The following is a 23,238-nucleotide window of genomic DNA, read 5'->3' as shown; positions in this document are numbered from 1 at the left end:
TGCTGCTGCTGCGCTTAGGTGAAGACCCCAGACTGCTAGCCCTGAAGATATAGAGGTGCATACTTTATGGTCAGTAGGAGATGCTCAGTCAGGATCATGTGTCACCAAGGCAGGTCTACCCCCTTTTTAATGCTGGTTGAGGTAATGGGGTGGGTCGCCAATGGGATGGTGCCAGTGCGCAGGGCCCTCGCTCCAGGTTATGCTCAACTAACTGCATTGGGGGCAAGTTGATGTGCATACATGGGTGTGGTGGTACTAGACCCCACCTCCCCTGCGGGAGGGGTGGAGATGTTATGCAATGTCACAAAGTAATTCCAACAGCTTATGTATATTTGTAAATTGGTGCATAGTATTGAGTAGTGTGTGTGTTTAATAAATGTACTCTTACTTTTATAAAGCAAAGTACAGACTGGACAATCATGGGTGTTATTTTTGCGCACCTGAAAATGGCGATTACTAGCCCACACCACCTCCCTTGAGTAAGCCTCAGACTGCTGTACCTTCTGAGAGTTAGACGCTACAATTGGGTGTTTGGTTCCCAGTGAAGGACAAATGTAGTCATGTTAGTCAGTCAGTCAGTCAAACCACTTTAATTGATTAATTAAAATCACAAAAGTACATCACAGTGCTACATAAAATTAATTAGACACAAATACAATATTATAACAACATTATAAAAATTCATCCCGACAAATGCATATATCACTAAAATCATAAGGTGAGTTGTACGTCAAGTTTTTTCCTTGCCCGGGCTGCAGCAACCAGAAAGTTAGCCATGTTAAAAATTTTCCAAGGGCAATTTAATAGTTGCAAGTACATCAAAGCAGGTTTTACTTGATAAAAGCCTCTCCCTTGCAACAGTGGTATGATGTACTTCTTTCTGCTTTCAACATAATGTTTACAGAAAAAGATAAAGTGCACAGTGTCTTGGAGTGAGCAACCATCACAGTTACAAAAAGCAGCATCTATGGGTTTACTCCATCCTTGAAAGCTCCCTAAAACAAGGTGAATCAGGTTAGAATGAAATCTGGTCAACAGCCAGCGATGATAGTGGTTCCTGACCAGCTTAAGGTAGGGCTCAATCTGGGGAGAGGTTATTAGTAAAAAATGAGCCCTTACCGAGGTTTTTGTAAGCTCCTCTTCCTCCCGCTCATGAGACCTTAAGTTTAAAAACTGAACTTTAACCCAGCCAATATCCCCCTTAATAATGGTTTCTGGGTTCTCATAAATCTCTGGACGCCCTAGCTTATAAAACATTTTCTTGATATACAAGAGCCAAGGGATATCGGCCATTCTATCTAAACCGATGCAATCTTTTAAGATCAATCTGTTAAGGGAAAGTTCAGGGTTCAACCATGTTTTCAACCAAAATGTTAGGGGAGCCAAACTTATATGATCAGAGGCAAAACCCATCCCCAATTCTTGATGTATTGAAAAAGTTGGAGATGATTGGGGGATGGAGAGAAGTGAACGAAAAAATTTGTTTTCTGCCATCTGGATTCCCTCCGCTTTTTTATACCCCCAAATAGCAGCACCATAAACCGCTATGGCTAAACATTTTGCCCTGAAGATGGCAAGAACTGAGTCACATGGTTTACCACCCAAACGTCGGGCAAAACTTAATATAGCGGAAGATGATCTACCTACACTATTCTTTTTAGCTATAAGCTGAGGGGCCCACGAGCATCTATCATCAAATATGACCCCCAAGTAGGTAAATACCTTAACTCTAGTAACCTCCACTCCTTTACAGTAAACATTTTTTTCTTTCTTTTTCTGAGTACCCAAGGACATCACATGCGATTTAGAGCTATTCACCACAAGGTCCAGTGAGCTCATGAAGTCCCCGAAGGAGTTCAATGATCTCTGTAATCCCCGCGGGGTACGAGCCAGGAGGACAGCATCATCCGTGTATAGAAGAGCAGGTAAGGTACTGTTCCCTATACGCGGAGTGTCCAGGCTGGCCTTACCTAAAATTAGATCTAATCTATTAATATATAGGGTAAAGAGCAAGGGGGCCAGGATACATCCTTGGCGTACCCCTCTACCCGATTTAAAGTGACGTGTGCATTTGCCCTCATGGGAGACCCACACAGCAGTGTACAAGTCTGGGTGCTTTTCTGCTAAAAAATGCACCAGACAAGGGTCTATCCCCAGGTCCAACAGGATCATCCACAGCTTCGCTCTGTTCACCAGATCAAAAGCTGTGGATAAATCCATGAATGCCAGATATAAGGATCCTTTAGTGGCTTTGGTATATTTATTAATTAACAGGTACAGATTGAGGCACTGGTCCATGGTACCTCTGCCTGATCTAAAGCCATATTGAATCTCTGATAGAATCCCCTTCTCCGTCACCCAATCTGAGATTTTGTTCAAGATCACTTTACCCAAAATTTTAACCGCTGAATCAATTAATGAAATGGGCCGATAACATCTCGGGTCACCCCTATCTCCCTTTTTAAAAAACGGTATAATGGTTGATTTGGACCAAGACACCGGAAACCCATTCTCGACACTATCATTAAAAACATTAGTTAAAATAGTGCTCCAAAGCTCAATGTCCCCTTTATAAATATCCAATGGGACACCATCTGGTCCGGGGGCCTTATTGGAGGCAGAGTCTTGTATGGCCTTCCCCACATCATTCTTATTGAATATCAGCTGGTTGAGGGGGAAGAAGGTTGAGGGGACCTTAAAAGGGTCAGGGATCAAATTGCTCGCATAAATTCCTTCAAAGTGAGACAGCCACTCCCCCTCTGGTATGTTAATATCGAGTGGGGCATTGTCATTCCCGGTTAAAAATGGGCTGTTCACTATACTCCAGAATTTTGTGCTATCCTTAAGGACCTCAACCGAGGTTAAGGCGTCCCAGGCCTCCTTCTTTAGTTCGTTTTTCCGGCACTGGATTATGAATTTGTAATCTTTCCTAAGGGCAGCTATTAGGGCCTTATCACGGGGTAGCTTTTTTAAGGCGGTTAATAAACTTTGATGGGCCCTAGAACAGCTAGCATCGAACCACTTGTTTCCCTGTAGACAACGCGGTTTGCTAGGGATGGTTAAGTCTAAGGAGACTTGCTTACAGATTGAATCAAAAGCAACTATTATCTCACCACCCGATTTAGAGGGGTCCATACACTTCCTAAACTCAACACTTGTTTTCGCAATTAGGCTCTCCATAAATCCCTCGGAACTACTTTAGCCCACTTTACTTTCCTAACTTGTTCACTGGAGACCAGGGTATTAGAGGGAACTGGGGCCAATGGGGCCTCCTTGGGGCAGAAAGCCTTATCTAGTTCTAGGATCACAGGGTTGTGATCACTAAAGGGAGAGCGAAAAACATTATACCTGTGGACCCACCTTAAAAGCGCTGGGGATAGGAAAATATAATCAATAATTGATTCACTATCCCTTGCTTCAAACGTCGCTGCCCGTTCACCCTTAGATAGAAAACATGGCTCAAAGAGATCCGCCGATGAGAGGAGCTCTTCAAGGGCCTCACCCTTGATCGAATGTTCAAAATGTGGGGGGACCGAGTGGGGGGGGGACCAAAAGGGTCAGCAATCTTACAGTTAAAATCACAGAGATGAATATTAAAATCACCCATAAAAATAATTTGTACAAAAGTGGTTTGACGAGCATTATACAAATCTAAACATTTTGCTAAAAAACTAAGGTGCTCATTCTCAGGTACACAATCCCCTGCGTTATAGAAATCAATAAACAATATTTTGGATTGGGACTCAGTAATGAATTCCACAATTAGGCAGTTTTTTGAGGCAGTGTCTATCTGAGATATCTTGGCCTTGAGTTTTATGGAAAAAAGGAACAACAGCCCTCCCTTTGCTCTGCCTGCTACAGATGGTAAGGCAGGCTGGAAATAAGATTTAAATCCATCGATTCACAGGTTGTTGTCCCTAGCCCAGGTCTCCTGTAAAGCAATGATATCAAAACCTGCCACATACTTTAACCAGTTTACATCTTCTTGTTTAGATCGTAGCCCAGCTATGTTCCAGCTCATGAGCCAAATAAGAACTCTAGAATCCACAGTATTAACACTTTCCTTTGCAGTACTACTGGTTTTAGGGGCTGGAAGATCTAGTCAGTGATTTAAATCTAGCTGGGATAAGGGTGAGAACCTGTTGGATGTGGCGATAACATCTATAGACCTGTCTCTCCAGTTATTTCTGGGATTAACCTGAGATGAGAGTTTAGGGAAACGCCAGGGTGCAGCCTCTTCACTAGAAGCGGCGCAGGACACGGGTACCAGAGTATTCTCTGATCGTGGTGCAGGGCGATAACTCCCTCGGGGTCTAAAAAATCTAAGGGGCGGTGGGTAAAAAAAGCTTAAAGAAGCAGCCCTTATATCACCAACCTCCCCGTCCATATCTGAGGCATCCCATAACATGCGTGTTACAACGTAGGGGTTATTAAAATTAACGACTACACAGTCCCCTTTAAAAAATTTCTGGGTACCTCCGATCCATCCAACTCGCCTAGCTGTTAAAATATGGCGTGAGATATTGGCATAGCCTGAACAGTTCTGATCACACCATTTCCTGGTGACTGACAATAATGCTTCGGTTGATTCAACCTTACCGAGTGCTAATGGCGGTACGTTGACCAAAATAACCACCAACGGGTCAGCCTCAGGAGGAAGGTTGATACAGGGTTGAGTTAATGTACTACATGGAATATGACCGCTAACGGGTTTGTCCTGGGGCCTAGATTGATCTACAGGCCTAGTCTGCCTAATCAGGTGCCCCTCCGAGTCTCTTGCTTCTAAAGTTGTTAATTTGGTGCTCAACTTAGGGGGCACAACTGAAGGAAAGATCCTAGAGGGGCCCCCCACTAAACTACTATTTGGACCTTCTATTGGTGGGTAAGCCAATGTAAGTGAGGTACTGTGTTGCGGAGGGGTGCAAACCTTATTTATAGCTGAAAGGGTAGAATCAATCTGGGCACATTTCTCTAGAAGGCTGGCAACACACAAATTCAAAGTGTCAACAATGTCTTTTGCCACACTGGTAAGAGTCTCCTCAAGCCGGCTAGAAAAAATGTTCTCCACCATATCCCGAATAGAGGAGTAAAAAGAATCCATAGTCACAGGGCTACCCTCCGATAAGGTACAAATAGATGTAGGGTCCCGCTTATTTTGCTTTTTACTTACTCTCTTTGTGCCCTTTGAATGAGGTTTGGATAGCCTTTTTTTACAGGGGCCTGATGGAGCGTAGGTAGGGAAGTAATCATAGGTAGAGTGGTGGCCTGGAACTACACTGGCATCACTGAGATGTTCCAATGCCTGAGCTGGGAGACCCAAGACAACAACCGGCTCCAGAGAGACGGGATTTTTCCCTTTAAGCTGCGAGTGGTCAGTTTGTTGATCTTCAGTGGAATCAAGTCCAAGTTCCCTCTCAGCTTGCACAATTTCTGAAGTTAATACCCCCACAGCTGAGGTTAAGTATGAAATAATAGTACCCGACTTCCTGGGAACTTTGGCTTTGGCTCCCCACTGATCCTGAGTAATAAGTAGTTTCCACTTACCCATTCCTGGACCTTGATCTGTACGTAAAAGAGAGTTGGCCCGGCCTGGCCTCCTCTGGCCCCTGACGGCCACAGACGGCCCGGCCTTTGCCCGGGCTTTGCCCGGCGCGTCCCGCGTTGCGGGAGGCGCGAGCCGCAGATAAGGTGTCCCCGGTAGCAGGGGGCGGGGCCTCAGGTGTTCGCTCTGCCCCTCAGGCTCCTGGGGCGATAGATTCCTGGCGCTGACTGCTGCACTGGTCCCGCGCCACAAACGAAGCGTCTCCCCATGTAGTCATGTTATTTGTGCAGGCCTCACAGATGCTGCCTCGTTTTCCAACACGGGTGCATTGCAATACTGAGGAGCCGAAACACTGGTGGCAAACAACCAAACCCACCACTAATCCCATCCAGTAACCATTGCCAATACCAGAGTAGCCCTTGCATTTGTCATATGAAATATTTTTGCACACCTCTTCTCTGGAGTGTTCCGAATCCATAGTGCACGGGTGCTGGAACTAGGGGTACTGCTTGGTCTCCAGACCTGGAGGCAGTTCAGAAAGATAATATAAAACAATAAGGACTTAGGATCAGTTTTATTTTCAAGAAGCATTAGTTATTTGTTAAAAATAAGTGAAAGGTAAATTTAAATAAGATGAGCCCAGAGAACAACTTTAAACAACCAACTGCACACCTGCATGTCGGGTACATCTAAGCTTACGTTATGTGGCTTCAAAGACAAGGCCTTCGCTAACAAACTTTTGTCGCTCTTATGATCTGGACATACAGAGGATGAAAGAAAGAGGCACATTAAAAGCACCAATATAAGAAATAGCTCCCTTATAAAGTTAAAAAATATGAATAAAAATTCGGCTCATGTGGAGCTTTTAATTGTGTAATGTGGTGACAGGCAATTTTCAAAGTAGGTTGAGAAAGCAAACCAATGCATATTTATTTTACTCTGAGTGCAATTATGGCCAAAACCACTCTGATTTATTAATGGTCTCCTTTAAATAGCTCTTTTTAAAAAATAAAAAAGCTTGGCACGATGTTTGTATATATTTGGGAACGCTGCATTATAATGCACTATTGATCCATACTCTGAAGATGCTAAGGATGATTTTCAAAAGGCTGCCAGTCAGCACGCAGAAAACTGTCACACACGCCCTTGTCACAAGCAAGCTGGACTACAAGAACACCCAATATGCCGAGATTTAAAAAAAAATAAAACACCAGAAGGAACTTGGCATTCAGAATCACACAACCTCCCACACCATAGTCCCATCACACCACACCCGAAGGAGCACTGCTGGCTCCCCATTCACAAACTAGCACAATTCAAACTCCTCACCATAAAACTTTATAAATAAACACTTTCAAGGCACTACATAACACTGGTTCAGCATACTTCAACAATCGCATCTGAATTCTCAAACATTTCAGACACCTACGCTTATCTGGACTTCTACATGCACAAATCCCATGCATATGGAACACCAGATCGGACGGTCAAGCCTTCTCCTACATCGCTCCTAAAGCGTGGCACGATCTGCCGCTACACGCAGGAGCCTCCTCCTCACTTCTTGAATTGTGCAAGAAGATGAAGACCGGACTTTAAGTAGTTCCCCTAGGCCGCAGGTGTGCCTAGACTCACACCCGCTCAGTGCCAGGATATCCTCCTGGGCAATGCTTAATTTGAGCCAGTGGTTTCCAGTGCTCGGTACCAGTAATTAATTTCTATTACCAGCACTTATGAGGGTCTGCCACTTGTAGCACTGTTTGCCTAATTTAGAAAAAAGCACAAATGCCATTAATTCAATATATATTAGAAAGGACTAATACCTGCTGCCTAAGCCCTTTTTATAACATTGGGGGCCAGGAATAATCTAAATTGTTACAATTGTAGAGTGTGATGGTTAGTAGTTGTCTTGGTACTGTCATTGGCAGCCCTGGCAGGGGAAAAGTGTGGCGCAAGCTGTAGTGACTTCCTGATGAGGGCCCTGGCACTTACTCCAGCCCACCCCAAAAATTGAGCACTGGTCCTGGGTTATAGTATACTCTACAAACCTGCATAACATAACGTTGAACCACAATGTCCCAAAAATGTCTCAGACTACCATCTCATCTGGTTGTATATCAGAAGAACTATTGCCTAAACAACGGAATGCCTTAACCACAAAGTCTTAATGACTGTGTCTTAAGAACAAGTCTTTACCAAGCATATGCATTTACCATGAAAAAGTATGTATTTTGCAGGTAAGTATAAAGCCTTAAAATAAATATATATATATATATATATATATATATATATATCAGGCGCGCAACAACCATTGGACTCACAGGGCTTCAGCCCCCCCGTCGTGTGTGGCAGCCCGGGATGAGACACCTTCCTGGGCAAAAAAGCAGCCGCACCCGAGCACTTCACAGGTCTTTAAAAGACCATTTGCATGTTAATGAGGCCTTGCTGTTGTTTCACCCCTTGTAAGAGCCCCTGCAGCTCCACTCTGCCGATTGCTTAAAGTTCAGCCCCCCCCGAAATTTTTGCTCAGCCCCCCCCCGAAATTTGGCTCTAGTTGCGCCTCTGATATATATATATATATATTCACATATTTTTACATAAACACACACATAATATATATACATATATATTTTTTTCTACTTTAACAGACCCCTAAACCCTTGCCACCCAAAACGCCTTACCCGCCCTAAAAATACCCTTGCCACCCAAAAATCTTGACCCACCCTAAACCCTAAAAATACCATTGCCACCCAAAAAACCCACAGCCACCTTAAACCCTAAAAATACCTGTGCCACCCAAAAACCCACAGCCAGCTTAACCCAAAAAAATACCTGTGCCACCCAAAAAACCCATACCCACCCTAAAACCAAAAAAATACCCTTCTCACCAAAAAGCCCACAACTACCCTAAACCCTAAAAATACCCTTACCACCCAAAAACCCATAATCACCCTAAACCCTAAAAATAATTACCCTAACCACCCAAAAACCCATACCCACCCTAAAACCTAAACATACCCTTTCCACCCCAAAACCCATACAACCCTAAATCCTAAAAATACCCTTACCACCCAAAAACCCATACTGACCCTAAACCCTAAAATAAAAATACCCTTCCCACCCAAAAACACCCTAAATACCCTTAACCACCCAAATGTAGTTACCCAACCTACACCAAAAAAACACCCCTACCAATATATATATATATATATATATATATATATTTTTTTTTTTTTTCTTTGTGTGCGTGTGCGCTTTATACTTGCCTGCAAAATACTTACATTTTCGTGCTAAAGGCACATGCGTGGCAAAGACTTTAATTGTAATGGGATTTGTCGTTAAGACTTCGTAGTGAAGGATGTTTCCCATCTCATCTACATCCTCGCCTCAAGCTAATGCACCCCCTTATTTGAGGTTTTTGTATCACTCACTCGTTCAGTACCACCACGATTTTTTTTAGAACCTGAACCCATATAATTTTAATGAGCTGATGGCCGTGCCGAGCCACCCCCAATCAGAAAATCGACCCAGCATCACTGCCACAGTAGTATGTGAGTGGGCTTCAGATGACAAACTACAAAGGGCCCGCATTTATGAACCCTCTGGTGGTAGCTGACCTCAAATAAGTTCTGAACTTCTCGTGACATCGGTCTTTGTTGAACACCACAAACTTCCTGATGGGGTACGAAACTCAACTCAGCCCCCCCCCCTCGTGTGTGGCAGCCCGGGATGAGACAGCTTCCCGGGCACCGACACAGCCGCACCCGTGCACTTCACAGGTCTTTAAAAGACCATTTGCATGTTAATGAGGCCTTGCTATTGTTTCACCCCTTCTAAGAGCCCCTGCAGCTCCACTCTGCCTATTGCTTAAATAGTCAGCCCCCCCCCGAAATCAGCTCCACTCTGCCTATTGCTTAAAGATTCAGCCCCCGAAATTTTTTCTTATCCCCCCCCCCCCCCCCCGAAATTTGGCTCTAGTTGCGCCTCTGATCAGTGGTGACGTAGAGCATATCATCGCCTAACAGGTGCTGTGTAGGTGTGAAACAAGCCCTTGAAACGAGCTTACACATAGCCGGCCCTCTTCCTCCCCAGACTTGCCTTCCTGGCTGGGGGCATGCGCTTCTCGCAGCACTACCTCTGTTACTGCCGTGTTCTGTGTGCGAACTGCACAGCCATCTCAGATGGCTCGAACGAATTCTTTACAAAGCACTTCCTTCTACAGTCAGATGGTCCATGCCCAGCCAGCACACCCCACGACCCACAAGCCCACTCCCGGGGGCAGACAGCAGCACGACCCATGTGTACCCTTACACGGCCCCCCGATGACCACGAGACACGGCCGTACAAGCTGCTGCGCAGGCACCCGAAGGATGATGGTTCCGGCGTGAAAGTTAAAGTTTGCATCGTATTCTGTGTGATCCGAGGCCCAGAAACACAAAGGGCCTCCTCGACGCCTGCACGTACCTCGGTTTCGGAGGAGGCATCAGGCTCGCGGAACGACATGGTGGGAAAGTCTACCAGCTCCGTGGCGCGGCTGCCAGTCGGTGCAGCAGCTCCTACAACGCTGGACAACACCCCTCCTTCCTGTCCCACTGCACCCCCGCCCCGCTTACAGTTGCCGCCACCATGTGCGCTCAACCACTTCCTCCTTCCGTTTAGAGAGAGGCCTGCTCTGCGCCACGCTGCGGATCCCTGTCTGCGTCCAGCAGCGCGAGCCAGCTCCGTGGCCCGACCGTGCCAGCCACTCTGGGGGCACGCAGGGGTCACGTCGCGAGGCTCAATCATTGCAGTGTTTCACGCAGGCACACCGCAACACGGGCGGGTGTCACTCTCGGCAAACTGATTTGTGTGTTCACATATACTCCAAGCCCAGAAGAAAATGTCGGGTTTATAGGGGCATTTAGGTACCCTCTCTGCTCATGTCGCAGGCACGAGACCGGTTATACCATGCCTTACAAGCAACTGCCCCCACACTCGGTCCAAAGCAAAAGGCACTGCATTTCAACATCACTCCACAGACCTCAAACTTACAACACACCTCAGGACTTCTCTCACTCGCTCTTTCGCAAAGCCTTGAAGACCTGGCTTTTTACTCTCTGTTCTGTAAACTGTGTATATATGTGCACCTCTGTTCTCAGCTCTGTTGACCTCTTTCCGCAGCGCCTTGACACCCCTGGGCTAAGTTCACGCTTTATAAAGCTTATATTCATTCATTCATTTGTAACTGAGATTACGCCACCGCCGCCCACAAGCACCTTTTACTGGTAACACACAATCCGAGACACTTTTAAACAACAGCCCGCATTGGCTTGGGACACCACCTAGTTTTCACACCATAACACCCCTAGAATTAGGAGTAAATGTCAGCAAAAAAATGTCAAATGAGGGCCTTCCAGTTATTTCCCACTGGTCAATTCATGACTTTTGAATAGCTGGGCCCTTGACATATCGCCAAGTAAGTTATGTTATACATAAGTATTTTATAGAAACGCCACCACAGCACGTCTGAATATCTAAATACACCCACTGCTACTCAAAAAGCAGCTGTTGGTTTACTTGGACACTGTTTGACCAATTTGCACCTCCACAACTCCAAAAAAACACTAAATTCAGCTCTGATCGAGTCATTAAAGTTTTGCGTACTATTGGTATGGGGCGGAGGAAAAATTCATAGAGTAGAATCGATTTGAAAAGGTTCATATACAAATCATCGTTCCAACTAGCTTAATTAGCACAGAGGAATAATTACAGACAAAAATTACACAAAAATTCACATGCAGGCATGCATTCAAGTCTTCGGTCTTACATTTCGAAATATAAAATGCGATCAGTAGTTTTTATAGAAATTAAAAAAACAAAAAAAATGCCAAGATGATTTTAAGGCGAGTTAATTTTACACATATCCGGCCATACAACCAGACCACAAGGTTTTCAAAAAACATTTAAAATTATTAATTCATTGGCAAACATTTTCCCCATCAGCCATTACACTCTTTGCAAACATCTAAAAATAGATCGGCTGTTGACATCTGAAAATGTTATTCCAGCTTTCATTCATGAGGTTAATGAACCCCTTATTGCAGAAACAAAATTATTGGTGAGTGGGGGGAATGGTGAACACTCCAACCACATGGCAGGTTCAGGGCAAATAACTTTTATTGCCTTTTTTTTTTTTAAAAAGGCCTCGGGTATATGCCAGGTTTATGCAAGACATACTGCCTCCAGACCTTATACTTAGAGCCGACTTTGGTCGATTGGATGTTTTTGTTTCTATCTCAGGTGTCTGCTTTTGATTCAATGCTTTTCACTCTATTGCAACATTTCGGTCTCACAGGATTCTGGTTGGGTGAGTTGTGTATCCTTTCCCTACAGACTTAATGGAACTCTTATTATTTTGCATTTAGTACTGTATTGGAGTTAATGTGCTGCATTGCTCTATCTTTCACTTCTTTCCGTGCCCCACCCCTTCATGTGGAATCCATTTCTTTCACTCTCCTACGGTGCTTTACATATTTACATGTATTTATTTAGGAGGGTCTGACAGCGGCAGAATGCTGTAGGACTGCTGGCTTCCTTAATGTGTGCTAGGGCACTCTTTCTCTAATCCTAATCTATCTTTAAATTTTACCTTTTTCTGTTTCTTAATCGGATAGACATCTCTCGATTGGGCTTTTTACAATTATTGTTTGCCAAGCATTTTCTCACTTTTTAAATGGATACGTGAATTGTCTATACAATACCTTGTATCTTTTGTCAGGTGCTTATCTGGTTTGCATATTGTAACAAATCAGGTCACTAGTCATTTGTCTAGTAAAATACAGTTTTTTTCTAGTTTATATTTATTCTTTTTTGTTTTTTTATCTAGCCTTGAGAAAAAGGTCCACGACTTTGAAAAACTGATTTTAGACTGTTTATACATTATGGAATCATTAATGATTATATGTCAGTACACCTATTTAAAAAAAAAAGCCAATGCTAATATTTACTGGACTAATGGATTACTGTGGATACCAGTTTGTGGTGCCTCAGACAATGTGCTTGTTTATTGAGTCAATATACATAAAAAATGAATAATACCTGCAGCTATCGCCATTATTATAACTTAGGGCAGCCTGGAATAGTTTGGATTGTCACACTTGTAGGAGTGTGATGGTTAGTAGTTGTGCTGTAATGTTATTGGCACCACTGGAGGGGGACTTGGTGGTGCAGGCTGCAGTGGCCGTCTGAGAAGGGCCAAAGCATTTACTTTTTTTAAACAAATTAAGCACTGTCTGGGAGTATTTTCTTTTGTGCCTGAATAATCGCAGGCATTTGTGGTTAACAAAAAACCTAATCACGACCAGTGGCAGCTCAGAAAGAAAAGTCATAATGATCCCACTCAGATGCGGTCCGTGAGCTGCACCAGGTGTATGAATTTTTCACTTTTGGCTTTTTCATCCGTAAATGCTAAAATGAGGATCCTTTTGGACAAAGGTTGCTGAGATGACATAGTAGGCTCATGCACCCACCAGGCCTTTTACTCCACTGGGCATGATCCTGGTGGGCTGGAGCACGGTTTTGAAAGGCCTAGGGCCCAGGCCAACTGCAAAAGGCACGGGGAAGGTCCAAGAGAAAGAGAAAATGAGAGCGGGATGGAGGAGGAGGTAGAGGAAAATAGATCAGAGGGAGAGAAGGTGAGAGAAGGGGTGGATAAAAAGAGAGATTGTGCAAGGAGACAAAGGGAAAAAGGCTGGTTTGAGCATTTTTGCCAGGGCCGCTTTTGGTTCTCCAGTCCAGCCCTGGCACCTGCTCCATAAGTCTGCAAGGGTCGAATATTTCATTCATCCCATGGGAATAAAATGTGTGCCCCAGAACTGGGTGATCACAACATCTATTATCGGCAGTGATAGATAACCGCAAGACAGTCTGCACCGCCTGCATGTGGACAGGTCGGAATGCATCATTAAACTGGTCTTGGTGTCATGGTGACCTTTTTGAAAACCGAGGGACTTCTGCAAAAAGAGAACTTTCTGAAATTCGAAAAAATTGCCTACCGATGAAAGGTGCACACACGGACAAAGCTGTGCTGAATGGTTCTTATCACACAAAAAAATGGCTGCCAGTTTCTTTCAACCCTGGACCTAGTGTTTGCATGCATATCTGATGGTCATGGAACCCCAAACAGCACAATGTTAGCTTTGGTGATAAGAACCAGCAATTAACGTGATAGGCTTACGAGCCGACTACTGCCACTGCTGTGGATATCACAAGGGTTAACAATCGGTACGGAGTCTTCTTTGTTGACTTCTTTAATGCTCGTGTTCAGAACACCTGCGGGGCATCTGGTGAATGCTCACCCCATCTTGCACTAGAGAACATCACTGCGAAATAAAGGAGAGAAAACCCTGAGTGAAACTGAGCTCACTGAATCAGGGGATAGGAACACTTCTCAGGATGCTCACTATGTCAGAATTGTCTGAGGTCATGGTATGTCTAAGATTTCTGGGCAGTGAGCCTCTTGTAGTTGCTCGCAGGCTGAAGTGAAACAGTCAACCAGAGAACAATCGTAGCGCCCCCTACTAAGGATGGTCACAGCATGTCGCAGTCCCCTGGACATTGGGCCTCTTACAGTTGGAGTCATTCCCAGGCGACACTGTCTTCTCTCACCCGATGAAAGCACAAATGCAGTGACTTGCTGGGTCAGAGTATACCGCTATAGAATGTGTCTCTTATGGTTCTATTCGTCTCCAGGTTATAGTGTTTCACACTCTGTTGGGACGGGCAAGTCCCCTGCACACTGAATGAGCACCTAGCCTTGCCCTGAGTGCCCAGCTGCAACTGAGCCTGGGATCCTGACTTTTATTTTGTACATTGAATCACATTAATCTAGCATGTGTGCAGAGGCCTAGCTCCATCCCTGGTAATGCAAGGTCTATAACCTTATCTGTGACCTGTAGTGAGCACCAAGCAAGCTCCAGTAGTGGGCACTGGCCTGCTGTACATGCCCAGGGTGCGTTTCATATTTATTTATTTATTTGTCGGATTTGTATGGCGCATAGCTGCCCCAGCAATGGGGCGTCCCAGCGCGACCAAAGACAGTGAGGGTGGCTGGCAGGAAAGCAGTTATAAGTGAGTCGGGAAAAGCCAGGTCTTGATAGCTTTTCGGAAAACCAAATGACTCTGGATCTCTCTGATCGAAACAGGAAGCAGATTCCAGAGTTGCGCCGCAAGTCAAAGGAACGAGCGGCCCCCAGCTCTCGCTCTCACCACACGGGGGACACTTGCAAATGCCTGGTCGGCCGATCTAAGAGACCGCCGCGGCACATAAAACTGAAGCAAATTAGACAGACCCAAGGGAGCCTGTTGAGTAAGAATCTTATGCGAAACGCAAAGACTATTAAACTGGATTCGTTTCTCAACGGGCAACCAATGTAACTTGGGCAGGACATGGGAAACAGCAACAGATCTCGGCAGTGCCACCAGAATGCGTGCCACCGTATTCTGGATCCTCTGCAAGCGCTTAACACAAGACTTGTTGGCCCCAAGATACAATGAGTTACCATAATCCAGCCTTGACAGAATTGTCGCCTGGATAATGGTCGGACGTACCCTAGGGGGGGGGGGGGAAACAAGTAAAGGCTTCAGGCCACGCAGTAGGCCAAAACATGTCCCAGCCACGGCTTTAGCTTGTGTATCAAACGTAAGCCCGCTGTCGACCCATGCTGTTTCATAGAGTGGTGGTGGAAGCATACCATGTCCTTGAATCTGTAATTTGACAAAACCGTGTTCTCTGTGTTAAGGAGAGGCAAGCCAACAGAGAACCCTTTTGCATAAAGTTCTGCAGTCATTTGAGACACAGAATCTTGCACTGGCACCATGTGTGCAGGTCAAGAGCGTGTAGGTATAGTAAGTGTGTAGCATATATGTATGACAGAATGTCTCTGTGTGTTGTGTGAGTGAATACTGGGACCAGGGTGATCTATTTTGGATGGCCCTGGTATGAGCATAGCGGTACAAAAGGGGGTGGTGATGGACGGAGCATCAGAACCAATCAAACACTCACACCCAGTCAACAGATCTGGGTTTGATCCATCACCGTTCTTTAGCCCACTCTGCCACCCCAGTTCAGACATGGCCATATGCAAATCAGTCTGACCCTGTGCCTCATGGGAACAGTCCAGCCCGAACTGCCAAGCCATGCCTTCCCTGGACCGGAAACAAGCTTCCTAGGACCGGTTTCTGGCATTTCAGCAGTCTTCAGCCAGGCTTGCTTGAATCCAGTGGCAAAGTGAGCAAGGGACTCACGTCTGAGCATACCCTGCCAACTTATGGCGAACAAAGCGGTACAAAAGGGGGTGGTGATGGACGGAGCATCAGAACCAATCAAACACTCACACCCAGTCAACAGATCTGGGTTTGATCCATCACCGTTCTTTAGCCCACTCTGCCACCCCAGTTCAGACATGGCCATATGCAAATCAGTCTGACCCTGTGCCTTATGGGAACAGTCCAGCCCGAACTGCCAAGCCATGCCTTCCCTGGACCGGAAACAAGCTTCCTAGGACCGGTTTCTGGCATTTCAGCCGTCTTCAGCCAGGCTTGCTTGAATCCAGTGGCAAAGTGAAACCCCGAAACCGGTCCTAGGATGCTTGTTTCCAGTCCAGGGAGGACCTGGCTTGGCAGTTCGGGCTGGACTGTTCCCATGAGGCACAGGGTCAAGACTGATTTGCATATGGCTGGGTTCAAACTGGAACGGCATGGTGAGCAAAAAAACGATGGATTTAGGCCCAGATCTCTGTACTGGGGTGAATGTTTGACATTGTTCTGCATTCTGTCCATCAATTGTTGTTTTTGCACCTGGTATGAGCATGGCACAAGATTGAAGATGAGGACAGCTTTCGCCAGACAATGGAAGTGCATTGCCTTCATTGCTGTAAGTGGAGGGTGGACATCCAGACATGGAAGGGAGGGCACATATAGAATGGTCTACACCTTTAGAAATTCAATTCGGATCTCATTAGCAAAGGGCTGCTGATGAGTTCTTTCTGTGCACTGCCATTTGATAGATGGCTATGCAGAGCCGTCCCTTTTTTCTGCCCCAGATTATTGATTCAGGAAGGCTGATGACAACCAGGTGCTGAGATCCCATACTTCACTGCACCCATGTTTTAGATACTCTTGCTTGGAAGCAGCCCCATTGCTACCAGCGGAGATAGCCATCCCTTCCCATAAAGTTTGTGTCTGGTAAAGGCTTAGAATGACATCTGAAAGAGAACCAACCCAATCCAAACTGGTTCTGAAGCCTCAGACAGTCTACCCACATCCTCTGTTAGTAAATGTGTATAAAAGTGGGATCCAACCCCCGTTCCCCCACTTTGTTCCAGTACGAAGTTCTCCTTGACCAAGGAAGAGAGCGCTCTTCATTATACTCATAGAGCTGCTGTGCAACCAGCGCTGGTGTCTCCCTGATAACTAGACTCCCAGAGGGGAGGACATCACGCGAGTCTGTAATTTCTCTGTAGGAGTATAAGGTCTGGCTATAGTGCCTAGAGGCCTTCCTGCCAGATGAGAGAAGGAAATAATGTGCCTGGTCCTGCTGGAGGAGAGACTGTTAGGAGGACAAATCAAGCATGTTCCCAATGAGAGGGGCACTCCGAGAAAGCAGACTCATGAGTGAACCCTGGAGTGACCCGTTTAGTAGTGGGCACCCCCATTTGGTCTGCACACTTTCAGTGTGAGCTGCATATGACTGTACCAGAACAAGCAGGATGAGCTCCAGCAAAACATTGGCAAATGACCTCAACCACCCTAACTGGGGCCCAATAGCCCCAGAACGGGGTCCGACACTCACTGCGACACACAATAGGTCTGGCTTCCTCCATTCTCCTCTTCTTCTCAGGCGGTCTCCACTGGAGTGCCCCAGGGGTCCTGCTTGAGCCCCCTGCTTTTCAATCTATATGTCACTCCCCTGATATATCTAGCAGAGTAGCTGCGAGCCAAAATTGTTGGGTACGCCGACGATACGCAGCTCCTATTCACATGGGGAAAATCAGAGAATTCTACATACCAGGCTAGGAAATGCCTGCCAGCAGTTTTTAAATGGCTTTCCACAGCACAACTGAAGTGCAATGAAGGAAAGTCTGAAATTCTCCTTTACGGAAGGTTTCCCGACCAGTTCAGGGAAGCCCTCTGGCCAACAGAATCCCCTATCCAGACCTCTACAGGACAACCTGCAAAGAATCTAGGAATATGGTTTGAGGAGGATCTTTCCTTCTCCACCCAGATCAAGAATCTGGCAGGTCACTGCTTCGGTATTCTTAAATCTCTCCGAAAGTTTCTCCCACTTCTCCCCAGAGCAGCTACGGAGACTGTCACCCAGGCATTGATACTCTCGCTGATCAACTACGCTAACGCCTTGTACGTCGGTCTGCCGAGGTACCTTCTAAACAAACTGCAGGTTGTCCTGTATGCCACTGTCAGACTCATCTTCAACATCCCCACGAGATGCAGCACCAGGCAGCAGATGCGGTCACTCCACTGGCTGCCTGTGCTGGAATGAGTCAAGTTCAAAGCACTGACTCTGATCCACCGTGCTTTACGTGCCAGCGGCCCCATCTATTTACAGAAGCGTTTCTGCTTCTATTCTCCGGTCAGATCTCTCCAATCAGCATCTCAGAGGTTGGCCTGCATCCACCGCTTCCGGCTCACTTGTTGGATCTTCACTGAACTTGGAAAGACAAGTCAATTGATTGCAACGTATTAGGTCTTTGGATAAATGTCTTTCTCTGGCCAACAGACAGTTAAATCACTTTTAGGACAGGGATGGTTATACTGTCCATCTCTCTTTCTCAGGCCTTTGGATGTTTTATTCCTCCCAATATCTCGAATGCTTACAATTCCTTACCTTTAGGGTGGTTTCAACTTCTCACTTTGGCCCAGGAAGGGTAAAATACCTCACTTGGACCTTGAGACAATTATAACACTCTATCAGGGCTTAAGATGTTACAGCGGCTATATGTCTTGCTCGGGCCTTGGCAGTCACATCTCTTGCAGGACACAGGCTGGTTAAAGCATCTCTTGGTACTTTGGAAGGTAACATCTCTCCAAGGCATTGGGATGGTTCCAATGTCTTTTTAAGCCTAGCATGGTTGCAAAGCCTCTCTCCGGCACAGTGGAGGGTAAAAATATTTCTCTCGGGCCTGAGGTAATTAGGCCTCTCAAGCCTTGGAATGGGTAAAATCTATCTCTCTTGCCTTTTGATAGCTACGTCTCTCTCTGAGGCCATAAAAAAGTCACATCTATTTCAGACCTTGGAATGGCTAGTGTGTCTCGGTATTTCGGATGCTATCATCTTTCCAGCCTTACATATTTCTCGACCTGGAAGGATCACGTCATGTCTCTTGGGCACTGGGATAGGAAAAATGTCTCTTTCAAGCATTAGATATAACATCTGAGGTCTTGGAATTTAAATAATCATTTTGCCTTGCATTGGGACAGGCACACTGTCTTTCCCGGGCCTTGGGAAGATACAGAGAGTCAGCATTTTAATTGTTACCATCTCTCTCAGGCATTGGGGTAGTTAAACATCTTCAAGCTTGGGATGGTTACAACGTCACTGGCTCAGGCATTGGGATGTGTAAAATATCAGTCTCTGGCCTGTGATGGGTGCAACGTCCCTCGTGGGTGTTCGCACTATTAGTTATTTCTCTCTCAGGCTGTTACATCTCTCTGTCTTTACCCCACTCTATCTCGCTCAGGTTTGGGAGCGCTAGAACATCTCTTCCTACTTTTGGGATGGATAAAATGTTCTCATCCTGGGATGATTACAACGTCTCATGCTGTAATGGTAATATCTCTTTTTGGTTTTGGAACAGTTATGTGCCTTAGGACAGTCCCTTCTCTTACAAGCCTTGGGAACAAACGTTAAAGTGTCTCTTGGTCTATGAAGTGGTTCCAGTGTCTCTCAGCGCAAGAGGTGGGTACAATGTCCATCGTACATTTGGTGGTGAAAAGGTCTTCCTAAGGATCCCATGATGGTTAGTGTCTCCCATGCATCTCAACCCTTGGGGCAATTGCAATTCCTGTTTTCCCTGGATGGGCACATCGCTCAATCCTTGTGGAACTGATGGTGTCGCCGTTAGTGATCAGCACATCCTGTTAAAGTGCACTTTTCTGTCTACACACTTGTTGCAGCGTCTCGAAGTTCACCAGATGATTTCGGTCTCCCTCAGTGCAAAGACGGTTAAGGTGTCTCTCAGTCCTCAAGATTATCCGAGGGTCTTTGCCGGCCCTTTGGGCGGCTACTGAGTGCGGCTACTGAGTGTGCTGCAGCTTACACGAAGATAGATAGTTTGTGTCTTCATCCGTCCTTCTGATGTTTATTCTCTCTCACTACGGGGTGTGAGCTTCTCTGTTCTTGAGGACAACATTACCTCTGCCAGGAGTACGATTACAGGCTCTCCCTAGTTTTTTCAACGTTTAAAGTGTCTCTCGTCCAAGTGATGCTTACTGTGTCTCTCCCAGCCCTTGGTGTCACACGTTGCTACAAAGGGCCTGCCCAGTGAGGAGATCTTTGGACGTCTCTAAAGAGCCTTTCGAAGCGCCATGAACCGCAGTTTCTCTGAGGGCTATCTCCTCTCCACCTGCGTATTATATGTGACAAGTAGCCGAGTGCCATGAATGCTCTATCCTGGAAGGCAGCCACTGAAATTCCCGTCCTTACACTCCCAGATGCAGTCCAGCTGAATCCGGGACTTGATTTAAAAGGCCTGTCCAATGACGTGTCCTTCACTGCACTTTTTTTCTAGCGTACAGCTGCTCCCCAGAGCTCGTCCATTACATGCACACGTGGCTTCCTTCTCAACCCTCTAGAATTAGCCCACTCTCAAGTATCTGCCCCTCTTCCCACGAATAGCTCTGAAGTGTTCCCATGTGCCCGCCACACCCTCCTACCAAATGCCGAAGAGTGCCCTCCCCTTTAAAACCAGAGATTACGGATACGTCACCCCTTCTCTTGGCTCGAGATGCTGCTGCCGGAAGTGCTCGCTGCCAGCGGCCCTTTAGCCTGGCGATGGGTGCAGTCAGGAGCCCTGCGGGCCTGCTCTGCAGACCCTAGATGGGCACTTCTCGTCGTCTGTCCGCGGACGGACACGTCCCACAGACGCCCATTTCCTCACAACGGCGATAGGAAGCGGCGCTGTGGTTCGAGCTCTCCATTCCCGGGGCCATGGAGGGCTCGGAGTGTAGTCCTTTGAAACGGTGCCCGCTGGTAACAGTTAATGTAGCTCTTGTGAGAGTCTGGCCCGCATGCCCTTGAGAGGCCGCAGCCTCCGTCCCCACAGAGCTGGCTTTGTCCGAGCCTCCGGCCTGGACAGGAACAGGGCCCGCAGTGTCTGAGGCGGAGCGAGGCTCGCTCGAGGGCTTCGGGCGAGGAGTCCCTTCTGCATGGCTGAGGCGTCACAGCGCAGACGAAGAAAGGGACGGGAGCGGCATTGTTTTCAGGCACCATGCTGACAAGAGGGGTAACTAAAAGATGCATCACTGGGCCAGCTAGCGTGGCCGAAGGAAGGCCTGGCGTTTAGTAAGCTCGGTGTTTGTGCAGTCACCAAGTATTGCCACCCTCACACCTCATATCTATGGCTTCAGTGCCTCACTGGGACTCACAGGAGCCACAAATTCACATATAAAAGCAGTGACATTATGTTACATAAATTGTCACATTTTCAGCCTCTCGAAACGAGAACTGTTCTCTTTTTCCGTCTGCCAGTATTTGGAAAAAAGTGAACAAGGAGTGCAAATACAATGTAATCCCAGTCCCTGTAAAAATACAAACCCAATGGCAAACTACCTGCCAGCAACTCGTTTTGTGATAATGTCCAAGGTGTACCTTCCTCGTAGGCAGAGCTTAATTTGTAAAAGAAGGAGTTCCGGTGCCCAAACTTTTGCATAGAAGCCCAGAGCTTCCACATCTGAGTGTCGGGGGTATCTAATGCCACGGCTGCGTAGTCTTTATTTAATCTCTTTCATCCAGGACTAGACACTCCCTGCCTGTTTATCTTACTCTTGCAAGTTCTTTTTCATTCCCAATTTTTCTCTTTGTTACAGCTTTTCCGTCTTTCTCTTACTTTCTCTTTCGTGTTGTTCTCACTATTGCTCTGGGTCAAAGTCAGATAAGGTCAAATAAATGCTGGTGCCAAAAATGAGTGCTGGTAGGCCACACTGCAACCGCTGGCTCAAATGCAGAACTGCTCCTACAAGACCCCATAAGGCAACTAGAGTGAAAACAATATTGGACACCATTCGTACAACGGGGAAACAGCTTCATCCAAAATAGGTCTGACGAACATGATGCCAGAATCCATTCGGAAAACAGAAGCAGTGTACAAAGAAATGCAGTGGCGGCCGCTGCACAATGAAAGTGTGGGGGTGGGGGAGGAGGGTAAAAATAATATATATATATATATATATATATATATATATATATATATATATATATATATATATATATATATATATATATATATATATATATATATATATATATATATATATTATAAAAAAAAACTTACTTCTTGCTGCCCGACTCAGACAGCCACCTAGGTGCGTCACTCCCAGCAGTCTCTGGGAAAGCACAGGCTCCCCGGCAGTGCACGGATTGGTCTCAGTGGCTTGGTCTTCCGCTCAAACAGTGAGTGGGGACCTGCAGCTTTTCTCCAACCCGGTTGTGCAGCATAGCTGGGTTGGAGAAATAAAAGTGCGCATGTCTGTTTGGCCCGGCCTAAGACGGCCGGCCAAACTTGCATGTGCACTTCGAAGTGCGCACCACTCCTCTCTGTCACTGTCTGCTCCCCGCCCGCACACATGAGCATGCCTCAGCCAGAGCCCGTCACAGAAAAGTAAAATGGTATTATTGTTTTAATATTTAATTTTTCTGTGACTAACTATGACCAGTGGGGCGACGCTCCTCCGCCATTACGGAAGAAATGTAGAGAGCTTTGGAACCCTCCAGCTGGATGGTCATGATCATTTTAGTGCTGCCGCTGATTATACACACTTACATGATCCAGATTGTCTTTTTGTGTGTTTTTTGGACCTAAACCCGGCCTTCTCAAAGTCTGGCAGCGCATAAGGCTGGCTCGTGCTGTTTTTAGAAACACTGCTGACACCCTTCTGGCAGAACAGTTCAAAGCAGCTTTGTTTCGATTTCATTTCGGGAAACACGCAGACGACTCTGGCAACGGAACCAGCAGTTCTGTGTCTTTTAAGGGGCACTACAGCTCTCACTTCTGCGGGAGACAATGGGGCAGGAAAGCATTAGATGTGTTAGGTTTGTACTCTTGATTTCTTGTGTGTTTAGTAGAGTTTGCAGTAGGGATAGAATGACAAGAATAGATTTTAAAAGGTGCAGGCAGTGACTGCATTAACTGGACCCACACTATGAGGGGAAAGAGGAAAACCACGAAAGAGGCTTTAAAAACAGGGCCAATTAGGAGAACAGGAAGGAAAACTCGGTTGGACTAGGAACTAGAAGCACCTTGTTAAAATCTGCAGTGCCAGCCATTTGTTAGACTGAATATCAAAGATAAATCGAGTCAGAAAAAACCCAAATACATGCAGGTCTGTCTGTCTCGGTACTGCAGGGCATTCCTCCACTGTGGCAGCAAACATATGTATGTGCTCTTCAGAAATACGTGTGCTGGACGTACAGCACAGATTTGTGC

General features: G+C 46.1%; 1 protein-coding gene across 3 annotated transcripts in view; it reads right to left on the bottom strand.

The window, feature by feature from the left end:
- LOC146856237 (serine/threonine-protein kinase N1-like) overlaps positions 1-23,238 on the bottom strand; it is a 443,024-nt gene that overhangs the window by 257,037 nt on the left and 162,749 nt on the right. The window contains exon 1 of one of the 3 annotated variants that reach the window (XM_085654307.1): positions 10,004-10,150. The exons of the other annotated variants lie outside the window; for them this stretch is intronic. Coding sequence (XP_085510433.1) covers positions 10,004-10,042 — 39 coding nt within the window. The 5' untranslated portion in view covers positions 10,043-10,150. Of the gene's footprint in view, positions 1-10,003; positions 10,151-23,238 lie in introns of those variants that run through there. 3 annotated transcript variants of the gene reach the window in all.

Source organism: Triturus cristatus, chromosome 4_1 (assembly GCF_964204655.1).
Source record: "Triturus cristatus chromosome 4_1, aTriCri1.1, whole genome shotgun sequence".
NCBI lineage: Eukaryota > Metazoa > Chordata > Amphibia > Caudata > Salamandridae > Triturus > Triturus cristatus.
Note: the sequence above shows the minus strand (reverse complement) of the source record. Positions and strands in the feature narration are given on the sequence as shown.